A 21255-nucleotide genomic window follows, 5' to 3' on the forward strand; every position below is an offset into this window, starting at 1 on the left:
TTTTGCCTTACATTTCAGATATGAAATCTTGACTTTAAAAATGTCTCTACTGTTGTTTTTACTTACAGAAATGACAGAAAAAAATGATAATGATAACACTGAAAAAAATAATTATAAGATAAATAACCATCTGGATTAGGTGTCTTGATAATACAACTATGATTAGTACTGGGATTTATTTCCTAATACACTATTAATAGTATATGTCCTTCCTGGCAGTACAGATATTAAGTCAAACTTTGTGTTGCATGTATTTAATGCTGTAAATCGACCAAATATACATGAAAATTACACATCTCCTTCTATAAGCAATAATAGTGCCCAAAGGAACATATTAAGAGGTATTGGCCTTATTCCTTAGAATTTGGAAGATTTTATGAATTTGGAATATCTTTATGCCTATACAGTTCAACTTACAGCCCCCAAATTCCAAGTCCCTAGTAAATATACTAATGATATTTGTAGAACTCTGATCTATACTCAAGATAAGTCCAATGAACTTATGACTCTTTTCGTCATTAGACTACAGTAAATCAACAGAGAGTAAATACAATATTCCTTCCTTTGGGCTGCAGTTTTATCAGCTTATTATGTTAGTGTTAGTTATCTCAAGATGACTAGAAGCATTTATTGACAATATGTCTTTGAATGATAAACATGAAAAATATATTTTTAATATTACTTGATAAAAGAAGTTAGGTAGATAAAATCTTTTGAAACAATGCTAGGAAACTTTATAAAATGCCTTTGGGAATTACAAAAATGCAAGATGTTGTTGCTACTTTATTTCCCAAGTTATAATCTAATTATCAGAATTAACGAATTCCATTATGCACTTCAATAAGAACATAATGTAATAAGCAAAAGATTTGGTAGGCAAACATTTCAATGCCTGTATGTTTTGATTGAGATAAAGATACCTGACTTTGTAATCATAATTTTTCTGGTTTATTGCAATATGGTACAAATATTTACATTTAATTTTTTTTTCTTAAAGATAACTTTTGGAGGCATTCCTTTCTCTGGAAAGCCAAGTTCCAGTAGTAGAAAGAATTTTAAAGGCTGCATGGAAAGTATTAACTACAATGGCATCAACATTACTGATCTTGCCAGAAGGAAGAAATTAGAGCCATCAAACGTGGTAAGCATTTGCACCCCCCAAAATACGGGTCCCTAAAAAGAGAACATTTCTTAGTGAAGTACTGAATAACCAACACCAACTCATAGCATTTTTTTTCTCAAGTTTGTGTTGGGTTCAACAGTATCAAAAAAATATTAAAGTTAGCTGAAATTGTGTAGGCACTTGCCATACTCAGAATAGATAATGGCTTTTGGCTTATACTAATCTGAACTATAGGTAGCATTTGTTCAGTGGGAGCAGAGAACAGTAGAGATGGGCTTTTGGATCCATGGCAGGAGAGCCAAAGTCCTTCAGCAGGAGCGTTCTCCTGGCAGGTCAGCAGCCCTTGATTGGCAGCACTGTGTTTTTAGATGTCTGGGTATAAAGGCCCTTGTTTCTCCCATAGGGTTTCATTCAACATTTTAATGGCCTTAAACCAGGAACTTTAATATATTAACTTTTGTACTTTTGAAGGTTTGTTCAAATAGGTAAATAAATACCCTTCTTGTCAATGTTGTAACCATAATAAATGTCATGCAATTAAAGTTCCATTACCCTTGGATAACAAAAGCTGGACCACAGGAGCAGATTAGCAGCTTTCTTCTGGCTCATGAGCGAGTTGGTTCCAAGTTTCACTAGATTCAAGGAAGAACAAAAATCAGACACCATTTCAGCATACTTGCCTATCTATGGCCCTGCTAAAGATCCCTGAAAGATGTTAGCTTAAACATTGAGTATGGGGTTAGCCCTGGTTCTGCAATGCCGGGATCTACTTCAACACAGAAATGTCGCATGGGAAGCCTAGAAGCTAGACACCCCCCACAGTTGAGAGCCATGGAAAGAGATGATATCATGAGTGTTTACACTGTGTGCTCTGAAAGAACTCTGAGGGCCTTGTTACCTACCATGGGAGGTTATGGTGCCCACAGTGATTGAACAAATGAATATCCCTAGTTGCTGGGATTGCAGACATGTTCCACTGCTCCTGGCCATACATGCTATTTTAAGTTTTGAATAAAACAGCACCAGGGTCTTTTTGTTTCTGTAGGAAGCATTGGTCAAACTGGAAAGGTGTAAAATCCAAATCATCAGCATGCTGTTTTCATTATTTGCACCTTTAAGAAGAATCAAATGTTATTTCTGTCCAAACCTCTTTGGTACTTGGGTGTTTCTATTCAGTACCCAAACTACAGAGAATTGTTCCACAGAGTCTCATTCCAAAATTAACTTTAACTGTGAAATATATTGCAATTATAAATTTTCTTTCAAACCAGAATAGCACAAATATTTTATAAAATAGAAACAATCTACAAATATATTCTATTTTAAGAAAGATTGCATGAATGGACATAGAATAAACATTCAGATCAAAATATATATTTATATTGAAAATTTTAGGTAGAATGGAGACACACAGCACACTTTCAAAGGCAAATATTTATATGAGAAATTGTTTGCAATGATGTCAGGTGCTGATATTTCAATGAAATTGACTCAGCACTCATTCAACTCCCTCTCCCAACACACTGGTTTCCTCATTGTATACCAAGCCCAGAGTCAGCACTGTTAGGAAGGATCTTTACATTTCCTGAGAGGCAGTCCCCACAGCATAGGCGCTTGGGCAATTATAACATCTCATTTGTTATGCATAGGCAGTTCTTTCACTAGAAAAGCAAGCATTTAAAAACAATCATTTCTGAAGGTACAGAGCAAATTTAATTTGAATATTAATTCAGAAAGACAACCTACCTTAGATTTAGTGGTTAATGTGCTAAAATGGAATGACCAGGCATCTGGGGTATATATGTGGTACTGAGAGGAAGACAGAGAGGGAGGGAGATAGAGACAGAGAGCTGATGAAAATGTTATCAAATTACTTTCCTTAAAATAATATGGTAGTATAACAAAATCAGAACCATATGTGTATTTTCAGACTTTTAAAGAAAAGGTACTCAACACTGAAATATAAAATTCTGTGCATCTAAATGATAAATTAATTGTTTTTTATACCAAAGTACATTTATACACTAGTTCTAAAAAGAATGCATTGTGATATAAACACTCATCATGTGAATTGGTAACAAAATAATCATAACTAAACAGATGTTAAACAATTAATACTAATTCATATATGTAGATAAAACCTGAGGATATTTGCCCCCAAATATCAAATTAATACATAGCAAACAAATAAGCATAGTTCCCATTGAGAACAGACTGAGTTGTCTATTAATGACCATTGATACTGACCATACAGAAGGTGGCAGGCACATTCTGATGATCTCTGTTGTACCAGCAGCATTGCTGTCTTCGGAAGGTCCAGTGTCCACAATGAAGTCCATGGCCCAGGTATACACACTGCATCCTGTGGTCAGCCCATCACATCAGGCTGACAGGCTGTCAAGCTCATGATAGGCGGTGCTTGTTGCTACCTCTACCATACAGCCACTGGCCACTTGCGGCTGAATGCTGAGTCTTGTGCTCAGGAAGACTTAGAAGGGTGCATCTAGCCATGCTCACTGTTCAGGTTGTCTCAGGTTCAGACTATAGGGTTTGTAGAATTATGCCTTTGCCAAGTCTTACATGGATTTTAAATTTATTACGCATTTGCCCAGTAACATGCCTTTCTGTTTTACAGGGAAATTTGAGTTTCTCTTGTGTGGAGCCCTATACAGTACCTGTCTTTTTCAATGCTACAAGTTACCTGGAGGTGCCTGGACGCCTTGAGCAGGACCTGTTTTCAGTCAGTTTCCAGTTCAGGACCTGGAACCCCAATGGTCTCCTGCTCTTCAGTCACTTTGCCGATAATTTGGGCAACGTGGAAATCGACCTCACAGAGAGCAAAGTGGCCGTTCACATCAATGTCACGCAGACCAAGATGAGTCAAATTGACATTTCCTCAGGTCAGTGAGATCCATTTGGCATTTGTCTCTGTTACTGCTGCAGTGGTTCTTAACACTAGTGCTATGGGAATTATACTCATGTTTTGTTTTAAATTGGGGGGTTCCATGTTCATGATTACACTTTAATTCAGATGTTTGAGATCGTTACTCGCTGGCCTGAATGCTGATTGAATAAGGGAAATTGAAAATGGCAAAAAGGGTGAGGTGGGGGCAGGAAGGAAGTTGGTGGAGATGGACTTGAGTATCCACTTCCTCTAATCCTCACAAATGCTAGTTCACAGTTAATACAGGGATCACTAGTCCCCTGAGGGAATATTTTATGTTTAAAAACAAAGAAGGTGTACCACTATTATAGTTTCTTTTGACTTTATGGACATTCAAGTACCTTTTTCTAATAGTGACAAGATTATGTTGATTTAATTATAAGTTTAGAGGACTATTCAGCTTCCTAAATCAAAACTCCCAAGTGATCCTGCTAAATCTATAGAAATTGGCCAGAAAAAAAATTGAACAAGAGGTGAATACAAAGTAGAATGAGAAAATGTGGACCAACTGCAGGAAGACTGACTGGCTTGACTATATAGGATGATTTTTAAACTTTGTGGTGTAGTGATACGATAAGCTGAGGCTTAGGTCGTTCATAAGACTTATCAGTCTTGGAACATTTTCTGATATGGTATAAGGAAAGCTGATATTTCCAAATTTGAAAAAAACAAAGAAAACTTAGGTACATTGTGGAGTTCATAAATAATATTTTACCAATTTCTTTATATATTTCTTGCAATATATGTGTTTATTTTGTGAAGAACATATTAGAGATAGGAGACAGAGAGAAAGCTAGCATTTACTGGGCACCTGGTACAGATACAGCAAGTACTGAGAAAGGGATTTGGGACAGAGACTCAAGCGCACCCCAGGTTCTGATTTCTCAATGAGCCCCATTCAGTCCTGAGTTGCTGGGCACACACCTGAGCAGTTTTTGACACAGTATGTGACTGTAGCCACCACAATTCCTCCTAGGCTTTAAGCACTGGAGTGGACAGGCCCAGCTTCTTTTCTCTTTAGCTCTTGACACAGTACCTGAAGAGGTGCCCAAGAGCATTTGTCAAGTTCAGTACTCCAGCCCTTTGAACTGGGGCTCAGTCAGAGAATATCTCCTGCCCAAGGACCAATGTTTTCTTGTAAAGTGGGCTGTGTGCTTCTTCTGGCTTGGCTATGTGGACTCTAACGGGGAAGGATTCAAAGAGGATGCCCAAACTGCCCCTTCAGAGATGCCTCAGGAGTACTGACATCTAAGGCTGTTGTAAAGTACCTAGGTATTCACTTTCTCTATATTTGCTCTGTTAGTTTTCCCTTTTCCCTGAGTATGCAGTCAAAATGACTGATCAACCATATCTGATCATTTCTTCCCTGTATCAGCTCGTCTGGGGAGATTTAAAGCAAATAGAAAATATATGGAGAGACTAAAATAAGACAAAACAAATACACATAAATGTTTACTACAGTTGAAAAACACCCCACTGTTAGGATTAAAGATTCTTTTCTAACAACTAAACACATAAAAATATTAGTGTGATATCCTGCCTCCTGGCATTCTTTGAGCAAACCCAACTTGCTTCTGGGTTTCCTGGTGGTAGGAACCATTGGATTTGAAATAATGCAACCTTAAATATAGTGATTAACAAACATTTACTAACTTGATTTGGTCTAATTTAAGACTCCAAGATGGTCCTACATAATTGAAGTTGTGTTTGAAAAACAGAAAGAATGAACAAAAGAATCCAATTGTGACGTCTAACTTACTGCAATAGGTTTACTTAAATATGATAAAATAGGTTTTAGAATGTTGGTCAATTTAACTAAGAATTTGGGGAAATTAAAGGAAACTGATCTAAAATCTGAATATTTCTGGAGTTTTAGTTCAAAGATTATACCATAGTGTTTCTCCTATTTCCTTTTTATGTGTATATATATAGTGGAGATAAGGACTTATTAGATATATTAGTGTGAATAAATAGAACAAATCTACCAAAAAATTTGTGTCTTACACTCATTCTTTCTAAAAGTACATATGGAGTTCGTAGAAGAAAATTTCATCTAAATTTTACCAGATTAAATTAAATGTATAAATCACTTAGTATAAGAAATAACATCAAGAAAACCATCTAAGTACAGCCATTTGCATTAATTAACAAAGGAAGGATATATACATTTCACTTCTACCCCACTCTTACCAACATGAACACTGAAGAATGCCAAACCATTTTATTTCCTTTTGGAAATACCTTCGTTGCAAAATTTCTGAAAATGCAGAAGATTTAGCAGAGAGATATACCACTATTTGCATTTTGTTGTACACACTGATTACAGTAGTGTATCGAGAGGTCAGATAGAGACACTCAGGAATGGTTTGTGTCCGCTTGTTACTTGGTTTGGATTTTAGTTAATATGTTCTGTGTTCCAGGATGAAGGTCACTCATTGAACTCAAAACCCTCTATTTTTTATTCTGCTGGATAATGTTGTCCTTGGGGACTAATATTAAATAAATCTCATAAGTAAGGGAATATTCCATAGATTGCTCACACTTTCCTTGTATCTTCCCCTCCTGGTTGTATTTTCTTGTCAAAATAAATTGAGTATTTTCTTTTCTCTGATTTTTCTACTAAAAACATTGACATTGCCCACTGCAATGATTGCATGCTCTAAAACTGGTTTGGCAAACATTGGCTCACAAATTTCCCTTCTCATTGGAACAGTTGGAATTTTTACCAGTTCTATTTTCCTGTGGTTATTTAGTGCATAATCCATTTGGAAAACTAAATTAAGCTTCCATGAACAATATTATAATTTAATTAGAGTTGCAAAAGAGTATTAATATCTGATACGTAACCCCCCCCCAAAAAAAAAAACACATACCCACTACTTGAAATAAGGTTGTTATTGCAAAATGTCTCAATTACAAACAAATATCTAGAAGAATACACAGTCTTGGTGTTTCTATATTAATAAGGTCATAAAATGTGATTTAACATGTAAAGAGTGGAAAGAAGATGATTGTAACTATTGACCCCTTTCATTTATGTCTAAACAAAGACTTTCAGAAGAGCCTGTCTGAATGTGCCCTGCTCCTAAATCCACTGTGTGGCTGAGCTTGAGAGTTTGAACCCCCTTGTTCCGGTTACGTAGAAGTTGGTGCCATTTTACTGCTGATGCTTTAGAAACCTGCACACAGCAAAGATCATCTTTGTTTGAATTTCTATCTCCACTGAAAACCTTCTGCATCTCATTTTATTTAGGTTGTGCCTTAGTGAAATTTTCTTTATAAACTGTGAGTGTGATTTGGGTGATATAGGAAAAGAGGCCATGCTGTCTGGGTCTGGTAAGGCTAGGTACATGGTGGCAAGTGCTGGAAGCTTCCAGTTTGATCTGGGCACCACCCATGACACTATCTTAAGCAAGAGGGTACCTCTTCTCTGTAGACAGCACATTAGTAGTTCCTTAAAAGATGAGCTCATGCTAGTTTCCAAAGTTCAGTAATAACTTGCATTGTGAGGAATTGTGTTCATCATATAAATTGTTTTAATAATACAAGTTTGTATGTTTTAATTGTTTACCAGGAAATTATTTCCAGCTCTATGATTTCAAACTGCTGATATTAAGATTTCTTAAATAAATTTTCATAACCCGGTTGGGGATGTGGCTCAAGCGGTAGCGCGCTCGCCTGGCATGCTTGCGGCCCGGGTTCGATCCTCAGCACCACATACCAACAAAGATGTTGTGTCCGCCTAGAACTAAAAAAATAAATATTAAAAAAAAACTCTCTCTCTCTCTCTCTCTCTCTCTCTCTCTCTCACTCACTCTCACTCTCTCTCCTCTCTCACTCTCTCTTTAAAAAAAAAGAATTTAAAAAAAAATAAAAAAAATAAATTTTCATAACCCAAAAGTTAAATAATGTATATAGAGGCATCACTTCACATATTTCAAGTGATTTATTTTAGAATGCCTTATAAAGCGAATTCATTGGAAGATTGTTTTTAAGTAACACATAGAATCTTCTTTAAGTTTAAACCATAAATTATGAGAAGCTTTGAAAATGTTAATCCCCTTTGACCTATTGAATTGGAATCATTTTGAATGAGGTAACGGAGATAGTTATCTCAGCATGTATACAATAAGAAAAATAACTTGAAATGGACTAGTGATGTTACAGATTATATATTTAGGTGAAATTCTACCATATCAGTATAAATAATGTTCCTCAAGTAAATTTAATACCCTGAAAAAACACAATACTAAGAATAAAAATGTTTACAAAAATATAAGTAGAATATGGTCCAAATTTTATTTATTTATTTGTTTGTTTATTTAGGTGCTAGGGATTGAATGCAGGGCTATTCCATCACTGAGCCACTTCCCCAGCCCTATTTTGCATTTTATTTAGAGACAGGGTCTCACTGAGTTGCTTAGCACCTCACTTTTGGTGAGACTGGCTTTAAACTGGGGGTCCTCCTGCCTCAGCCTCCTGAGCTTCTGGGATTACAGGCATGCACCACCATACCTGGCCCAAACATTATTTTTATAAATACATAGATAGCTTTATAATTACCCATAATTGGTGAGTTATCAGTTATTTTATTAACTTGTTTACATAACTTCCTAGTATTTATATTTTATAGTTATCAATTAATATTTTAAAATAAGCATATTATAAAATAATAGGGGAAATTCTATTTCTGAAAAGTATAATGCTTAACAATATTACAAGTGGAAAATTCCCTAGAGTAAGGTATATCAATTTAACAATTATAGTTTCCCTGCTTACTTAGAAGCATATTTTTAAGAAGTCAATTTTAAAGAAGTTTGTCCCTAAATAATAAGCTCCAACTTAATTCCTTAATGGTATTTATGCAACAAATAGAGCATTTGTATTCAGATGCAAAAAACAGAAGATTGGGTATATGATCATTTTTTCTAAAATATAAATAACAGATTTTGAACAAATGCCCCATCTTTCATGTAATCTTAAAATTATTTTATGCATAGATAGAAAGATACATACACATATGCACAAGACTTTTTCCTTAAAACCATAGCCAACAATCAAGGAGCAGTGTAGTGTACTTATGTCTTAATGATGAATCAGTACATCAAATCTCTTTATTTACAAGTAATCTACATGATTTGCATCTATGCATGGGTGACCTAAAATCCATCTTTAGATTGTCTTTCTTTTTGATGAGCTTATACTTCTCTTAGAACTTCCAGCAAAACCCAGATCCATCATTTTGAGACCCTGGAGACAAAACCAGCTCTGGGGTCTCCATGGGAACACGGAGAGTGGGAGTCCACTTCATGGGGCAGGGTTCCTGGGGTATCTAGACCTCTAGATGTAAATACAGATGTCCGTGGACATATCCTCAGCACATTTTGCTGATTGATTCTCCCTGATTCACAAGTAGACTTGCTGTGAGCACCGCACGGTGTCAAGTCACACACTGTGGAGTGAATGGCATGTTGTTCCCGGGGTGCTTCCACTGCGACGACTTTCTATTACATTTTGATTCCCACCCAGGCTGTACCATCACCATGCAAGCGGAGTGGAAATTCACTTTTAATTATACTTCAGCGCAGGCTGGTGCACTTTTCACAATAGACGCATTGTATTCCAAGATGAAAGAAAAAGAAAAAGGCTGGGGGTAGTTTGTGATATTAGGTATTGACTTATTCTTTAGAAAGCACAGGGGACACATTAATTTATAATCACACTCCAGGATGCCTATCCATTCTAGTTTCTGCAGGGTTTGGGGGCCTTTAGCAATGCTCTTTGCCTTTTTTTAAAGGGAAGATGAATAAAACATGATGATATGTGAGTGTTGTATATGAGTGAAAGAGAGAATGAGAGAGCATTTTTTTAAATTGAAAAGACATGATCATTTTACTCAACTTGATGGGTGAAATGTATGTAAAATGTGCCAATAGGGTCAGATACTGTTTTTCAAGCTTAGTTTATTTTACAAATAACTGATAAGGGAGGGAAAAAATATCAGATATCACTAGTAAAAACTATGAGAATAAAAAAATGATAAAAGATCACTGAAGCACATAGCTCAGAAACCCCATAGGTAATGTGCATACATGTGTTGTTGGAGATACTTTCAGAACAAGGATACAGAGGGGCACAGAACAAATTAGCTTTGTCAAAAAAGCCGCCTTCCCTACCGTTCCATTAACGTGCAGGGGTTGGAACTGTGTAGAGGAGCTGAAATGTTGGCTAGTGATAATTAGTGACTGTTATTCTTCATCAATCTAGAATTATATCTAAGTCAACTTTGGATAATTTGGTCATTGAGTATCTCTTTTTTTTTTTTTGGAGGTAACACAACAGTTTGGATATGATGCAATCAGGATTATTGACCTCCATAATCATAATAATTAAGAAAAAATAAGTCAATAGCTTTGGATTGGACTCTTCCCCTTCAATCCTCCCCTTCCCTCATTAACCTCAGGATGGGAAGTATTGTAGGGTAATCAGCTTGACTAAGAGATTCACATTGTCAGACAGTAGCATCTGTGATCACTTATATTTTTTTCATGAGTTTCACATGGTCTGTGAAAAATGTAGCCTGACTGGGTTATCTGTTGCTTGGGCATGATTGCTAATGGAGATGAGATTTGTGTGGAAAGAGATCCCACAGTCTCTGGTGAGGCTAGGTTGGGAACCTCTGCAAGGAATGATATAAGTTGACCAAATAAGTCCTCTGGCTACCAATGTGTTGTTTAGCCCCCTATCTTTCTTAGTCTCTATTTATAAAAGCTCTTTGCAAGAAAATTTGCAGGGATTCACACAGTACTGCTTAGAAAGTAGCTGCCTTTGGCAAACATTTGCATGAAGATATAATTATGTATCTTGTCCCATCTTTAATCATGACTCATTTTCATGATTTATTTTATTCCACTTCACTTCCCTTGAGACTTCTCTAACCTGAGCACAGACCATATTTCTGGCACCTGCAGTTTTGCTCTACTTCTGAGTTCTTTTTCTCTCCTCCAGCAACTGCTTTTGCCCACTCACTCTCCATAGTACAATTTTTACAATTAAAATTCTGCCTAGATCTTTGATATAGCATTTATTAGCAAATGATGTTACCTAAAAGCTGCAGATGATCTTCCTTCTACATCTGCTCTTCCATAAGCTCTGTCAGTCTTTCTTTTAGCACATTGAGATGTGGAGGATACTCTCAGAGACTGGATCCCTAGGATGGAGCCCCTGTGCAGAGGCTGAGATCTTGCTCACCCTGGACATATCACCATGCTGCAGCTCTCTGCCTGGACATTTAAAATACTGCTTCCCTCTAATTTCTCTGTATTCTTCCTCTCTCACATTCTGATTCCCTGCCATTTTGTTTTTAACCCTCACATTACTGACTTGAGTCTAAGTGGCAATCTTCTATTGTTCATGAGTATTGCTTATTTCTTTGGGCATGAATTTTAACTACTTCCCAACCTAAAATGCATCTGTCAATCCCTGTGCAGATGCATACCAATTCTCAGTCTCCCCGATTTTCTCTGTCATCTAATTCCCATTTTTCTTGGTGTGTGTGTGTGTGTGTGTGTGTGTGTGTGTGTGAGAGAGAGAGAGAGAGAGAGAGAGAGAGAAGTAGTTTGTTAGTTTGTTGGAGGAAATATTGGAATCAGGGTAACAGTGAAGTGTGCACAACCCCCCAGCTTAGTTTTGGTTGAGCAGGCCTGTCAGCTGATCCCATGTCCAGGAGTCCAGCAGTGAAGAGCTCACCCCTGCAATGTTCTACATAATTATAGGGTTCGGACTCCCCAGAGCCCAGCAGCTGACATCAGCCACCTCTTCCATTGTGCTTCCTTAGACCTGCTGAGCCAGTTCTCTACTGGGCTGCTACAGGAGGACATGAGGCCCCAGGGCCATCCAGACACACCTCTCCTACGATGAAGGATGGTGACTGTGATAATGGCTAATGCTCTTAAAGGACTGTGCCCATCACTGTGCTAAATCGATTACATTAATTATCTAGTTTAAAGCCCATAGACCTCTAAAGTTAGATGCTATTGAGAAACCTTCCTTGTAACTCATTGATATCAGTGGTAAAATCATTTTTTCCAATGACCAAAGTTCAAAACCTAGAGAAAAATCGAATTTTGTCCTCCATCTCTGCCTGGCATATGGAATGATTCAACAGTCCCCAGCAGTTCTGTTGAAGAGCCTCAGTGGTCCATCATCTCCTCACCCTAGTCAAAAATACATCGCCAGTAAAGATGATCAAGGTCACCTGAACTGTCAGAGCCAACCCATCTTCCGTCACTGATCTATTTACTATGGCACAAGTGTTATGAGCCTGGGCTCTGGGGCCAGACTGTCCACTGGGTGATACTAATTTCACTCTTGCCCTGCTCCAGTTCACTGTTTAAACAAAGATAATGCATCAAGTCACTTAATTCTCTCAGCAACTCCTCCAGAGAGAGAGTCCACCATCATCTGTGTGCATTCTACAGATGAAGGAACTGGGGTACAGAAATGAGCAACACACCAGCCTTCTCAAGCTGATTAATTCCAGAGTTTGAGGAGGATTCCAGGAAATTCCAGCCTAAGGTCAGACTCTTGGGCACTCGGTGGTACAGCGCTCACGTGCTTTCGACACTTTGGTTCTTGTTCATGTGGGATCAGGTGACGGTGCCTCCGAAGCACCGGTGGGATTCAGCTCCAGCATCAGTGGTACTCTTCTCCTGGCCCATCCGTCGGTGCTAAAACGTGCTAAAATCATCTCCCTTGTTTCTACCCTCCCCCACATTATTACACTTTATATTTCTAAAATGCAAAGGGATATTTTATTATTTTCCATTACCTAAAGGATAAATTTTAGTTTCATATCATGCCACACAAGAGCATGTACAAACAGAACCCAACCAGAGTATGTGGCCTCAATTTTTCTGCTAAACACATTGTATTCTGACTATTTTCCACAATATGACAGGCATCCCTCCCTCTGTGCAGCCTCTTGACAAACTCCTGGTGATCTTTCAAGGCCCATTTTTTGGTGTCTTTTCCATTTCTCAACCCCAGGGAACAATTACCCATCCTTTACTTCACATCTTGAATAATAATGATTTTTCTTTGTTCCATTCTAAATCACAAACCTCAACTGCCATATCTCACTCATATCTGTATTCCTAACACTTATTACAACACTTGTCAGAAAATAGATGATCAATACTTTCATCTTTGCTTTTTTATTCTGTTGAATTTACACTTGAACCATCACAGTTTCCTTGTGCTTCTCTCTGTTCCTGCCACTCGAAGAAAGACCATTCCACACATCCCCACCTGATTAAAATTCCAAAATACCTGCTCTGCTGGTTCATATTCTTACCTGAAAATTTTTCCAAGAATCCCTAAATTTTCTCATGTGTCCTCCATAGAAATCCTGAATGTCCCACGATGAACTCAACCCTTCTATAATTTTAAATTGCTCTTATTGTTTTCAGTTGATTGATTCTTAATTCTTTTCTCTTGTTTGATTTATTACATAGTTCAGACATTTGACTACTCTGAAAATGCTCAGTCTCCTAAAGCTTTAAGGACAATAAACCCACTCTTCCTTTCTCTCCACCTCAAGCTTAGCATGATCTTACATGTGGTATGTTTCCAAAGAGCCTGTTGATTGACTTATTCTAATGAGCTATCTCCAAGTTGCTTTAAACTGTAACTTCATTATTCTGTTTTGTTTTTTTTTATCAATTTATAGGAACCAAATTCCTTGTGAAAGGAATGTACTAGTATCTCAGAGGAAATAATTGCTTGACTGTGGGAGGCTAATGTGTGTGAAATTGATCAGGACCTGAATTTTGATTAGAGACTTTTATAGTAAGAAGATTTTTTTTTAAGGAGATATTGAAGCCTAGAGCTGTGCTGGGTAAACTCTTTTATGAATAAAATTAAAGCCTATATACGTTTTCCAACAAATGTATTCTCAAAAGCACAACTTGAAGTCAAACCTTGAAATTACTCATGTTCCCTTTGTATTTATTTTTTTTTCCACACAGAATACAAAAAAAGAAATGTGCATGATTAAAATTAATTTAGCTTTCTTCTCCTCTTCAGGCTTGGGGATGCATTCTATGTGATAACACCAGGAATTAAAAGGGGATCAGAGTTTTTTCTGCCTTCTCTGTGAGCCTTGTTTTCAAGTCAGTTGTACACTGGGTTAAGGCAGAAGCTGTCCACTTGCGAGAGCCTGGTGTGACTTGTCCAGGTCGCCAACGTTTCTGGATGATCCAATCTTGTTGTCTCTGAGTTCCTTTACCTGGGCGGTCCAGGCAGTCATGTTATTGAGAGGTAAACAGTGAAGCAAACTTCAGAGTAACTTCATAGTCACTCCATGTCATGTGGAGTCGTAGCTCTCGCTCACTGTTCTTCCCTTCCAACCCCAGCACATCTGGGGTTCACATGAGACCAGGCAGTGTTTGTCTACTCGCTACATGTCTGTCATATGTCCACTGCACCTATAGTGAACATGTTTTAGTGATGGTGGGAAAAAAAAAAACAGTTAATACGTGTTCTGCTTTTCTCCATCATCTTTGTAATACAATGTTATGTAGGAAAATGGAAACATCTGGATCATGTAGGAATATTCACTGGCAGGTAACTGTCCAACCTTCCCTATCCCCAGAGTTACTAGATCCTGTTTCTTGCAGGATAATCCGAGACAAAGGCATACATGGTAAACAAACAAGGGGCTCCATAGTCTTTAGGAGAAATATTTCCCAACTGAAAGAAAAATCAGGTGCTCTATATACAGTACTTTACTGCCCACAGCAGTTTGGGTACACACAGTGCAACTGACTTCAGAGAACAGCCAGTAGCATTGCTGTTGAAAAAACAGAGGATTGTGAACTCTGTTCCTATGGATGAGGGAATGCTGAGCAGTGTCAAGTTGCTGGAGGTATTGTGCAAGTGTGTGTGCATGTGGGTGTGTGTGCACATTTGAGAAGAATTTTCAATCTTCAATGGAGTAAAAGCCTTAAACTTCAATAATTGTTTCTAATGGAAGGCTATCATGTCTCTATTTGCCATGTTTGAATGATTTAGAATAGAGAAGACCGAGACAGGATAATATGATATTCAGGAATTCAGAATCGTAGCTCATCTAGATCTTGTATAAAGCGTAGGTTTCCTTCATTCCCTATTCTCAAACATTTAAGCATTTACTATTAAGCAACAAAAATGATCATTTCTAACTTTTCTAATTTCCCTTTATTAACTCTTAATTCAGTCATAACAAGTAATATGGAGAATTGGGGAGAAGAAATCTTGAGGGGCAGGTCTGCTAAAGCAATGGGTCTCCAAGGGTTGGTGTTGAACCCTGAGGCATGTTTGGTAACATCTGAAGACATCTTTCATTGTCACAGCTGGGGACGGAGGATGGGGCACTACTGGCACCTTGTGGGTAGAGGCCAAGTAACCCGCTAAGTATCCCAGAAAAAACAGACAGTAATTCAACCCACCTTTCTAACAATCAGCAAAGACTTATTTTGCACTCAATATCCATAGTGCTGAGGCTGAGAACTCTGATCTGAGAGACTCCCCTATTATACTACAAAAGCTGAGCATGTTGTAAGGAGAAGGTTACTTACCCACCAAGCTAAACAACTAGTGAAGAGATTTAACCAAGCTGTTTCTTGAGGTCTCATTTAGGTCCATTGAGAGATTTGATTGCTTTATCACTTGCTCTATGTAGTTATAGCTTCTTCTTTTCCCTCCCAACATTTATGCTTTGGAAAATCCCAGAGTCTTCTCTTTTGTTTTTGTTGTAGAATCTTCACCCTTCAAAACGACACAAAGACTTTGTGGATTCTTCTCTCATGTGATCACAACTAACCACACCGTGAGCAAGTTCTCACAGTAAAAATGTGTATGCATTATTCCAAATCATAGCTGTTGGTGTTTTCACAAACTCTGAGCTCTATTTTTCTAAATACAGACTTCTTCTGGAGCTCACTTCACCATGACTTGAGCCTTTTATTTTCATCAGCAATAAGTCTGTGTGTGCCCTTGGCACAATAGTCACCAAAACAGCCCTAATGTTTTATTATCATTTTGCTATGTATGACTCCTGAGGTGGCATTCCTCTTCTGTAGATGCCCAATAGAGGCCTTCTACAACCTTTGCTTCCCTCTACTACCCTGTTGGGAGAATCATAAGACAGATAAAGAAGAATCATCCTTCACGGTCATCCTCCCACCTGGCTGAAGCGTGATTCCAGGGCAGAGTGTAGACCACGCGCACATCACAGACAGGCATTCACCCACCCTCTTCCCTTTTCTCCGTCATCTTTGTAACATGATGAGAACCAAATATGTCAAGCATTAAGGACTGCACCCTCATTGTACTACATAAGTATATAAAATAAATGTAGATTATAATATAAAAGCCTTAAAGGCTTTTATTAACAATATATGTTTCAAAGGTATTGTGTGAGTGTGTGCAAGTTTATGATATGTGTATTACTACATGTCATTCAAACGTGGTAAATGGAGATATGATAGCCCTCAATTAGAAAAAAAAAATTATTGAATTTTAATGGTTTTACTTTATTAAAGATTAAAGGTTCTTTTCACGTATGCACACAAACACTCACACACATACACACACACACACTCTCACACAATACCTATTAGACATGGGGTAACTGTGTGGTAAACAGCAGAGAACATGAACTATACGCTTGGAGACTAAATATGAGTAAAGGTCAAGCTCTAAGAGGACAAGCCTAATAGAGGCCATATAACTTGAAAGCACTGGACTGTTTAAGGATGTAAAAATGGACAAGAATGAAGAAATTAGTTTGTAGAGGTAGATGGAAACCAGAAGGTGTAATAAACTATGGTAAGAATTTAGAATTGGAAACCATTGAAGAATTTCTTCTCAAGGAAGTGACGTGTAATTTTTCAGTGATCTCTCTGCTTTCTCTGTAGATAATAGAACAGTGGATGGATGGATGGATGGATGGATGGATAATGGATGGACACTTGGTTGAACAGATACACAGATGGATAGATAGACATGGATGAATGGGCAGGTGGATAGATAGGTAGATGAATGGAGCTGACCACTTAGATTATAAAATGGGATTATAGATGGATATATAGATGGGTGTGTAGATAGACAGATAGAATAGATAACAGATTATAAAATGGGATTAGAGAGAAAAGAATGGGGGAAAGATGATGAGGCAGAGAATACCTACATGGCTCAGATACATGTAATGATAGTTTTAACTACAATGATAACTCTGGAGATGGAGAAAACATACAATCTGAAAAAAAACAACATTTAAAATGTAAAACCATCAGCACCTGGCAATAGCTAATGTGTGAAGTGTGAAATAAAAGTGAGAATCGGGACTGACATGCAGATTCCTCACATCATTAGCTGAGTAGAGAGTAAGCCACATTTGATGTGGAAACAAATGAGAAGTATTTTTTGAAAAGAGTCAATTTCCGTTTTGGACAGGTTACATTTCAGACACCTGCTTTATATTTACATGGTCAGGTTTCAGTCAGGGATGTAGTCTAGAGCTCAGAAGAGGCAGGGCCAGAGGAACTCCAGTGTTACCAGCATATGTATGGGACCGGAAGTCACAGGATTAAATCACTAAGTAACCACAGAAAGACAGAGACAAACCAAGCCTCTAGGAACTTCTTCTTTCAAAATTTGGAAAGAGAAAGAAAGACAACAAGGGTATAGAGTGACAATGAGGCAAGAAGAGAATGTGCTATCCTGGAAGTCAAGGAGGATGGTTCCTCAAGAACAGTAGTCCAACTATTATTAAAAAGTAAAGCAAAGAAAAGCGTGGCCTGGAGATATAGCTCACTTGGTAGGGTGCTCATATCACATGCACAAGGCCCTGGGTTCAATCCCCAGCACCACACGTAAAAAGAAAGAAAGAAAAGAAAAAAGAAAAGCATGATAAACCTGAGCGGTCAGCTCCATGATGAGCATGCACAACCTAGACCTCGTTCAGCTCAAGCTGGATGTGCATGCAGTGTGAGAATTAGACCCCAACATCTACTTGATGATTTTGCGGAAGGCTCAGAAAAGACAGGCGCCATTTCCACTGAATAGAGAAGGCCTACACGAATGCTGTTTAAAAACTGTAAAGTATTGCCAGATATTTACAGTCGTCAATGTTGATTCCTTGTCTACTCTTTACTCCATCCCCACTCCCTAAGGGGTGTCACAGTAAGTATGCTCAAAGGGTGAAACTCAGAAATAAGAAAAAGTAGGTCAGCAAACAGAGAGACGGTATCCTAAGGAAATGAAGAGGAAATATTTGGAATGATGATTGATGGGAAATGAGGGGGGAAATGGAACCTTCCAGAACCCGGAAGGAACTGCAAAGAAATGGAGCATTAACCCAGATAGGTTTTTTATTGTCCATGAAAACCAACCAATAGAAAATACAGCACACGTAACAAGAGGCACTCCGTGAGACATATTAGGTGCTTGATATATTTTACCTTATATAATTGTCAAAACAAATGCTGAATGTGAACATTCATGCTTTTGTAGAGAGGAACCTCATGCTTATAAAGCCACAAAATTCTTTAAGTTCTGCAGTGGCAGAGGGAGTACTTGAGATAACACTGACTCTATTCCTCAATCCATGCTAGAGAAAAACAATGAAGATATACCAAATGTTCCAAAAGCTAGAAAAAAATAGGATATCAAGTAAAACCAAGGATAAGTAAGTGAATTGCTGTATGAGTATAGGTACGTACTCCTTTATGAGGTGAGACAGTGAGAAATGGAAATAGAGAAAATGATATTAAAGTGACATACAGCTAGTGCACAAGGTGTTGAATAATAAATGCTCAAATAGAACCAAATACAAGCTAAACTTTTTCCAACCAGTCCTTTGAAATAACTTCTCTAGTAGATGACAACTCAGATGTTTACATCTTGTCTCTGTATTGCAGGCCAAATCTCATCTAGTGGCCTGAGATTAGTACTACATTCTTTATTTCATTTTCACTTGGGTGAGCATCTCTATTTTGTTTCTTTACCGACAATTTTATGGAAGAATTTTTTTGAAAGGGCAAAAATAAAACAAACAAACACAAAACCTGCACATACAAAACACAACTTTGATGCAGCCTGCATTTGGCACTCTGTCTTGTTTAGCAATCCAAAAATGATGATTCCTGTTAGGGTGTGTTTTAGCAGCTTGCCCTGTGTTTCTGCAGCTGTTGAACACACTCCACCAGTGCACAGCATCGCCAGGGCAGCTGGGTCCAAACCTTGGCCCTCAGGCACGAAATGGGAAAGGAGCTATCTTTGGAAACCTTCCTTGTTAGTTTCTAGATCTGGGTGTACTCATGCACCCCTACTCCTTGTCCCTGATGCAGCAGTGAGAAAGCTGAGCTGTATTGACCTTTGCCAATGGGAAATGGCGGAACTGGCATATCTTGTGCCCCCAAATCTGTGTCTTGCATTTACGATCAGTGACAATGTGTGGTACCCAGCATAAGCACTTAGCAGCAAAGATGTCTACATGTACCAGAAGATAAACTCTGCTTTAGGAAGCTGCATATTAATCTAGGCACATTGAAACTGCTTTAAAACAGAAAAAGAAAACCTAAGTATTAACTTTATTTTTTGCTTCTGCCTTCACTTAAATAATGGAAATGCATTGCACAGTTAAAAGAGAAGCAATAGCATGTCCTTCCTAAAAATGGGTTCATGAGTACAGTTGCTCCTTTGTGAAGTTAGGCAGTAAAAAACGTGAGAGATAAGCAGATAAAATGATAATAAAGTCACCTGTATTTATTGTAAAAATACAACCAAATTGAGTATGAATCCTAAATGCCTGTGTTCAAATCTATCTTACATTTAAATTTACCTGTCAATTACTCACTCACCGTCAAATGGGATGATGGTAATTCTACAACTTGGACTCCCCATGAGAACTGAGTGTGGGATGATTACAAGGGTAAATGGCTGTTAGAAATATCAGGTTGTCCCGTGGCTATTAACATGTTACTGTTACTGATCTTGGTAATATGGAAACCAAAAGAACAGAGTCTGTAACTCAAGAAATTTACAATATAGATGAAGAGATAAATGAGTGAACGTTGAACTTATGAGTTTTGAAAACATGATTACATTGAATAGTTAAATAACAGATTTGTAATCATTTTTTATTTGTTCTTTCTGGATATGCATGGCAGTAGAGTATATTTTGACACACATACATGGGGTACAGCTTCTCAACTTGTGGTTGTACATATGTGGAGATGCACTATTTGTGTATTCATATATAAGCATAGGAAATTATGTCTGATTCATTCTGCTGTCTTTCCTATTCCTATGCCCCTATATTCCCTTCCCTTGTCTAATCCAGTGAATTTCTAGGCTTCCCTCCCCCTTTATTATCATGTATTAGCATCTGCATATCAGAGGGAACATTCAGCCTTTGGGTTTTGGGGGGATTGCCTTATTTCACTGAGCATGATAGTCTCACCTTCCATCCTTTTTGGGGAAAATGCCATTATTTCATTTTTATGACTGAGTAATATTTTAGTAATATTCCTTTGTGTATATATACCACAGTTTCTTTATCCATTCATCTATTTAAGAACACTAGGTTGGTTCCATAGTTTAGCTATTGTGAATTGAGCTGCTATAAACATTGATATGGCTGCCTCACTGTAGTATGCTGATTTTAAGTCCTTTGGGTATAAACCAAGGAGTAAGATAACTGGGTCATATGGTGGTTCCATTCCAAGTTTTCTGAGAAATCTCCATACTGCTTTCCATATTGGTTTTACCAATTTGCAGTCCCACCAGCAATGTATGAGTGTACCATTTCCATACATCCTCACCAACATTTATTGTTGCTTGTATTCTTGATAACTGGCATTCTGACTGGAATGAGATGAAATTTCAGTGTAGTTTTAATTTGAATTTCTCTAATTGCTAGAGATGTTGGATATCTTTTTCATATATTTTGTTAATAGATCATATTTCTTCTTTTGTGAAGTGTCTGTTAAGTTCTTTTGCCCATTTATTAATTGGGTTTTTTTGGTGTTAAGTTTTTTGAATTCTTTATATATCCTGGTGATTAATGCTCTCTATGTGAGTTGCAGGTGACAATGAATTTGGTCCATTCTGTAGGTTCTCTCTTCCTGTTCTTAAATGTTTC

At 37.6% G+C, this 21255-nt stretch overlaps 1 protein-coding gene across 1 annotated transcript in view; it reads left to right on the forward strand.

Moving 5' to 3' along the window:
- Positions 1–21255, forward strand: part of CNTNAP2 (contactin associated protein 2) — a 1934648-nt gene that overhangs the window by 863531 nt on the left and 1049862 nt on the right. Inside the window, exons 7-8 of the mRNA XM_081283562.1 lie at positions 998–1141; positions 3759–4023. Of these exons, the coding sequence (XP_081139688.1) occupies positions 998–1141; positions 3759–4023 (409 nt within the window). The remainder of the gene's footprint in view (positions 1–997; positions 1142–3758; positions 4024–21255) is intronic.

This window comes from Spermophilus citellus (assembly GCF_964194105.1).
Source record: "Spermophilus citellus genome assembly, chromosome: 3".
In the NCBI taxonomy this organism is placed as follows: domain Eukaryota; kingdom Metazoa; phylum Chordata; class Mammalia; order Rodentia; family Sciuridae; genus Spermophilus; species Spermophilus citellus.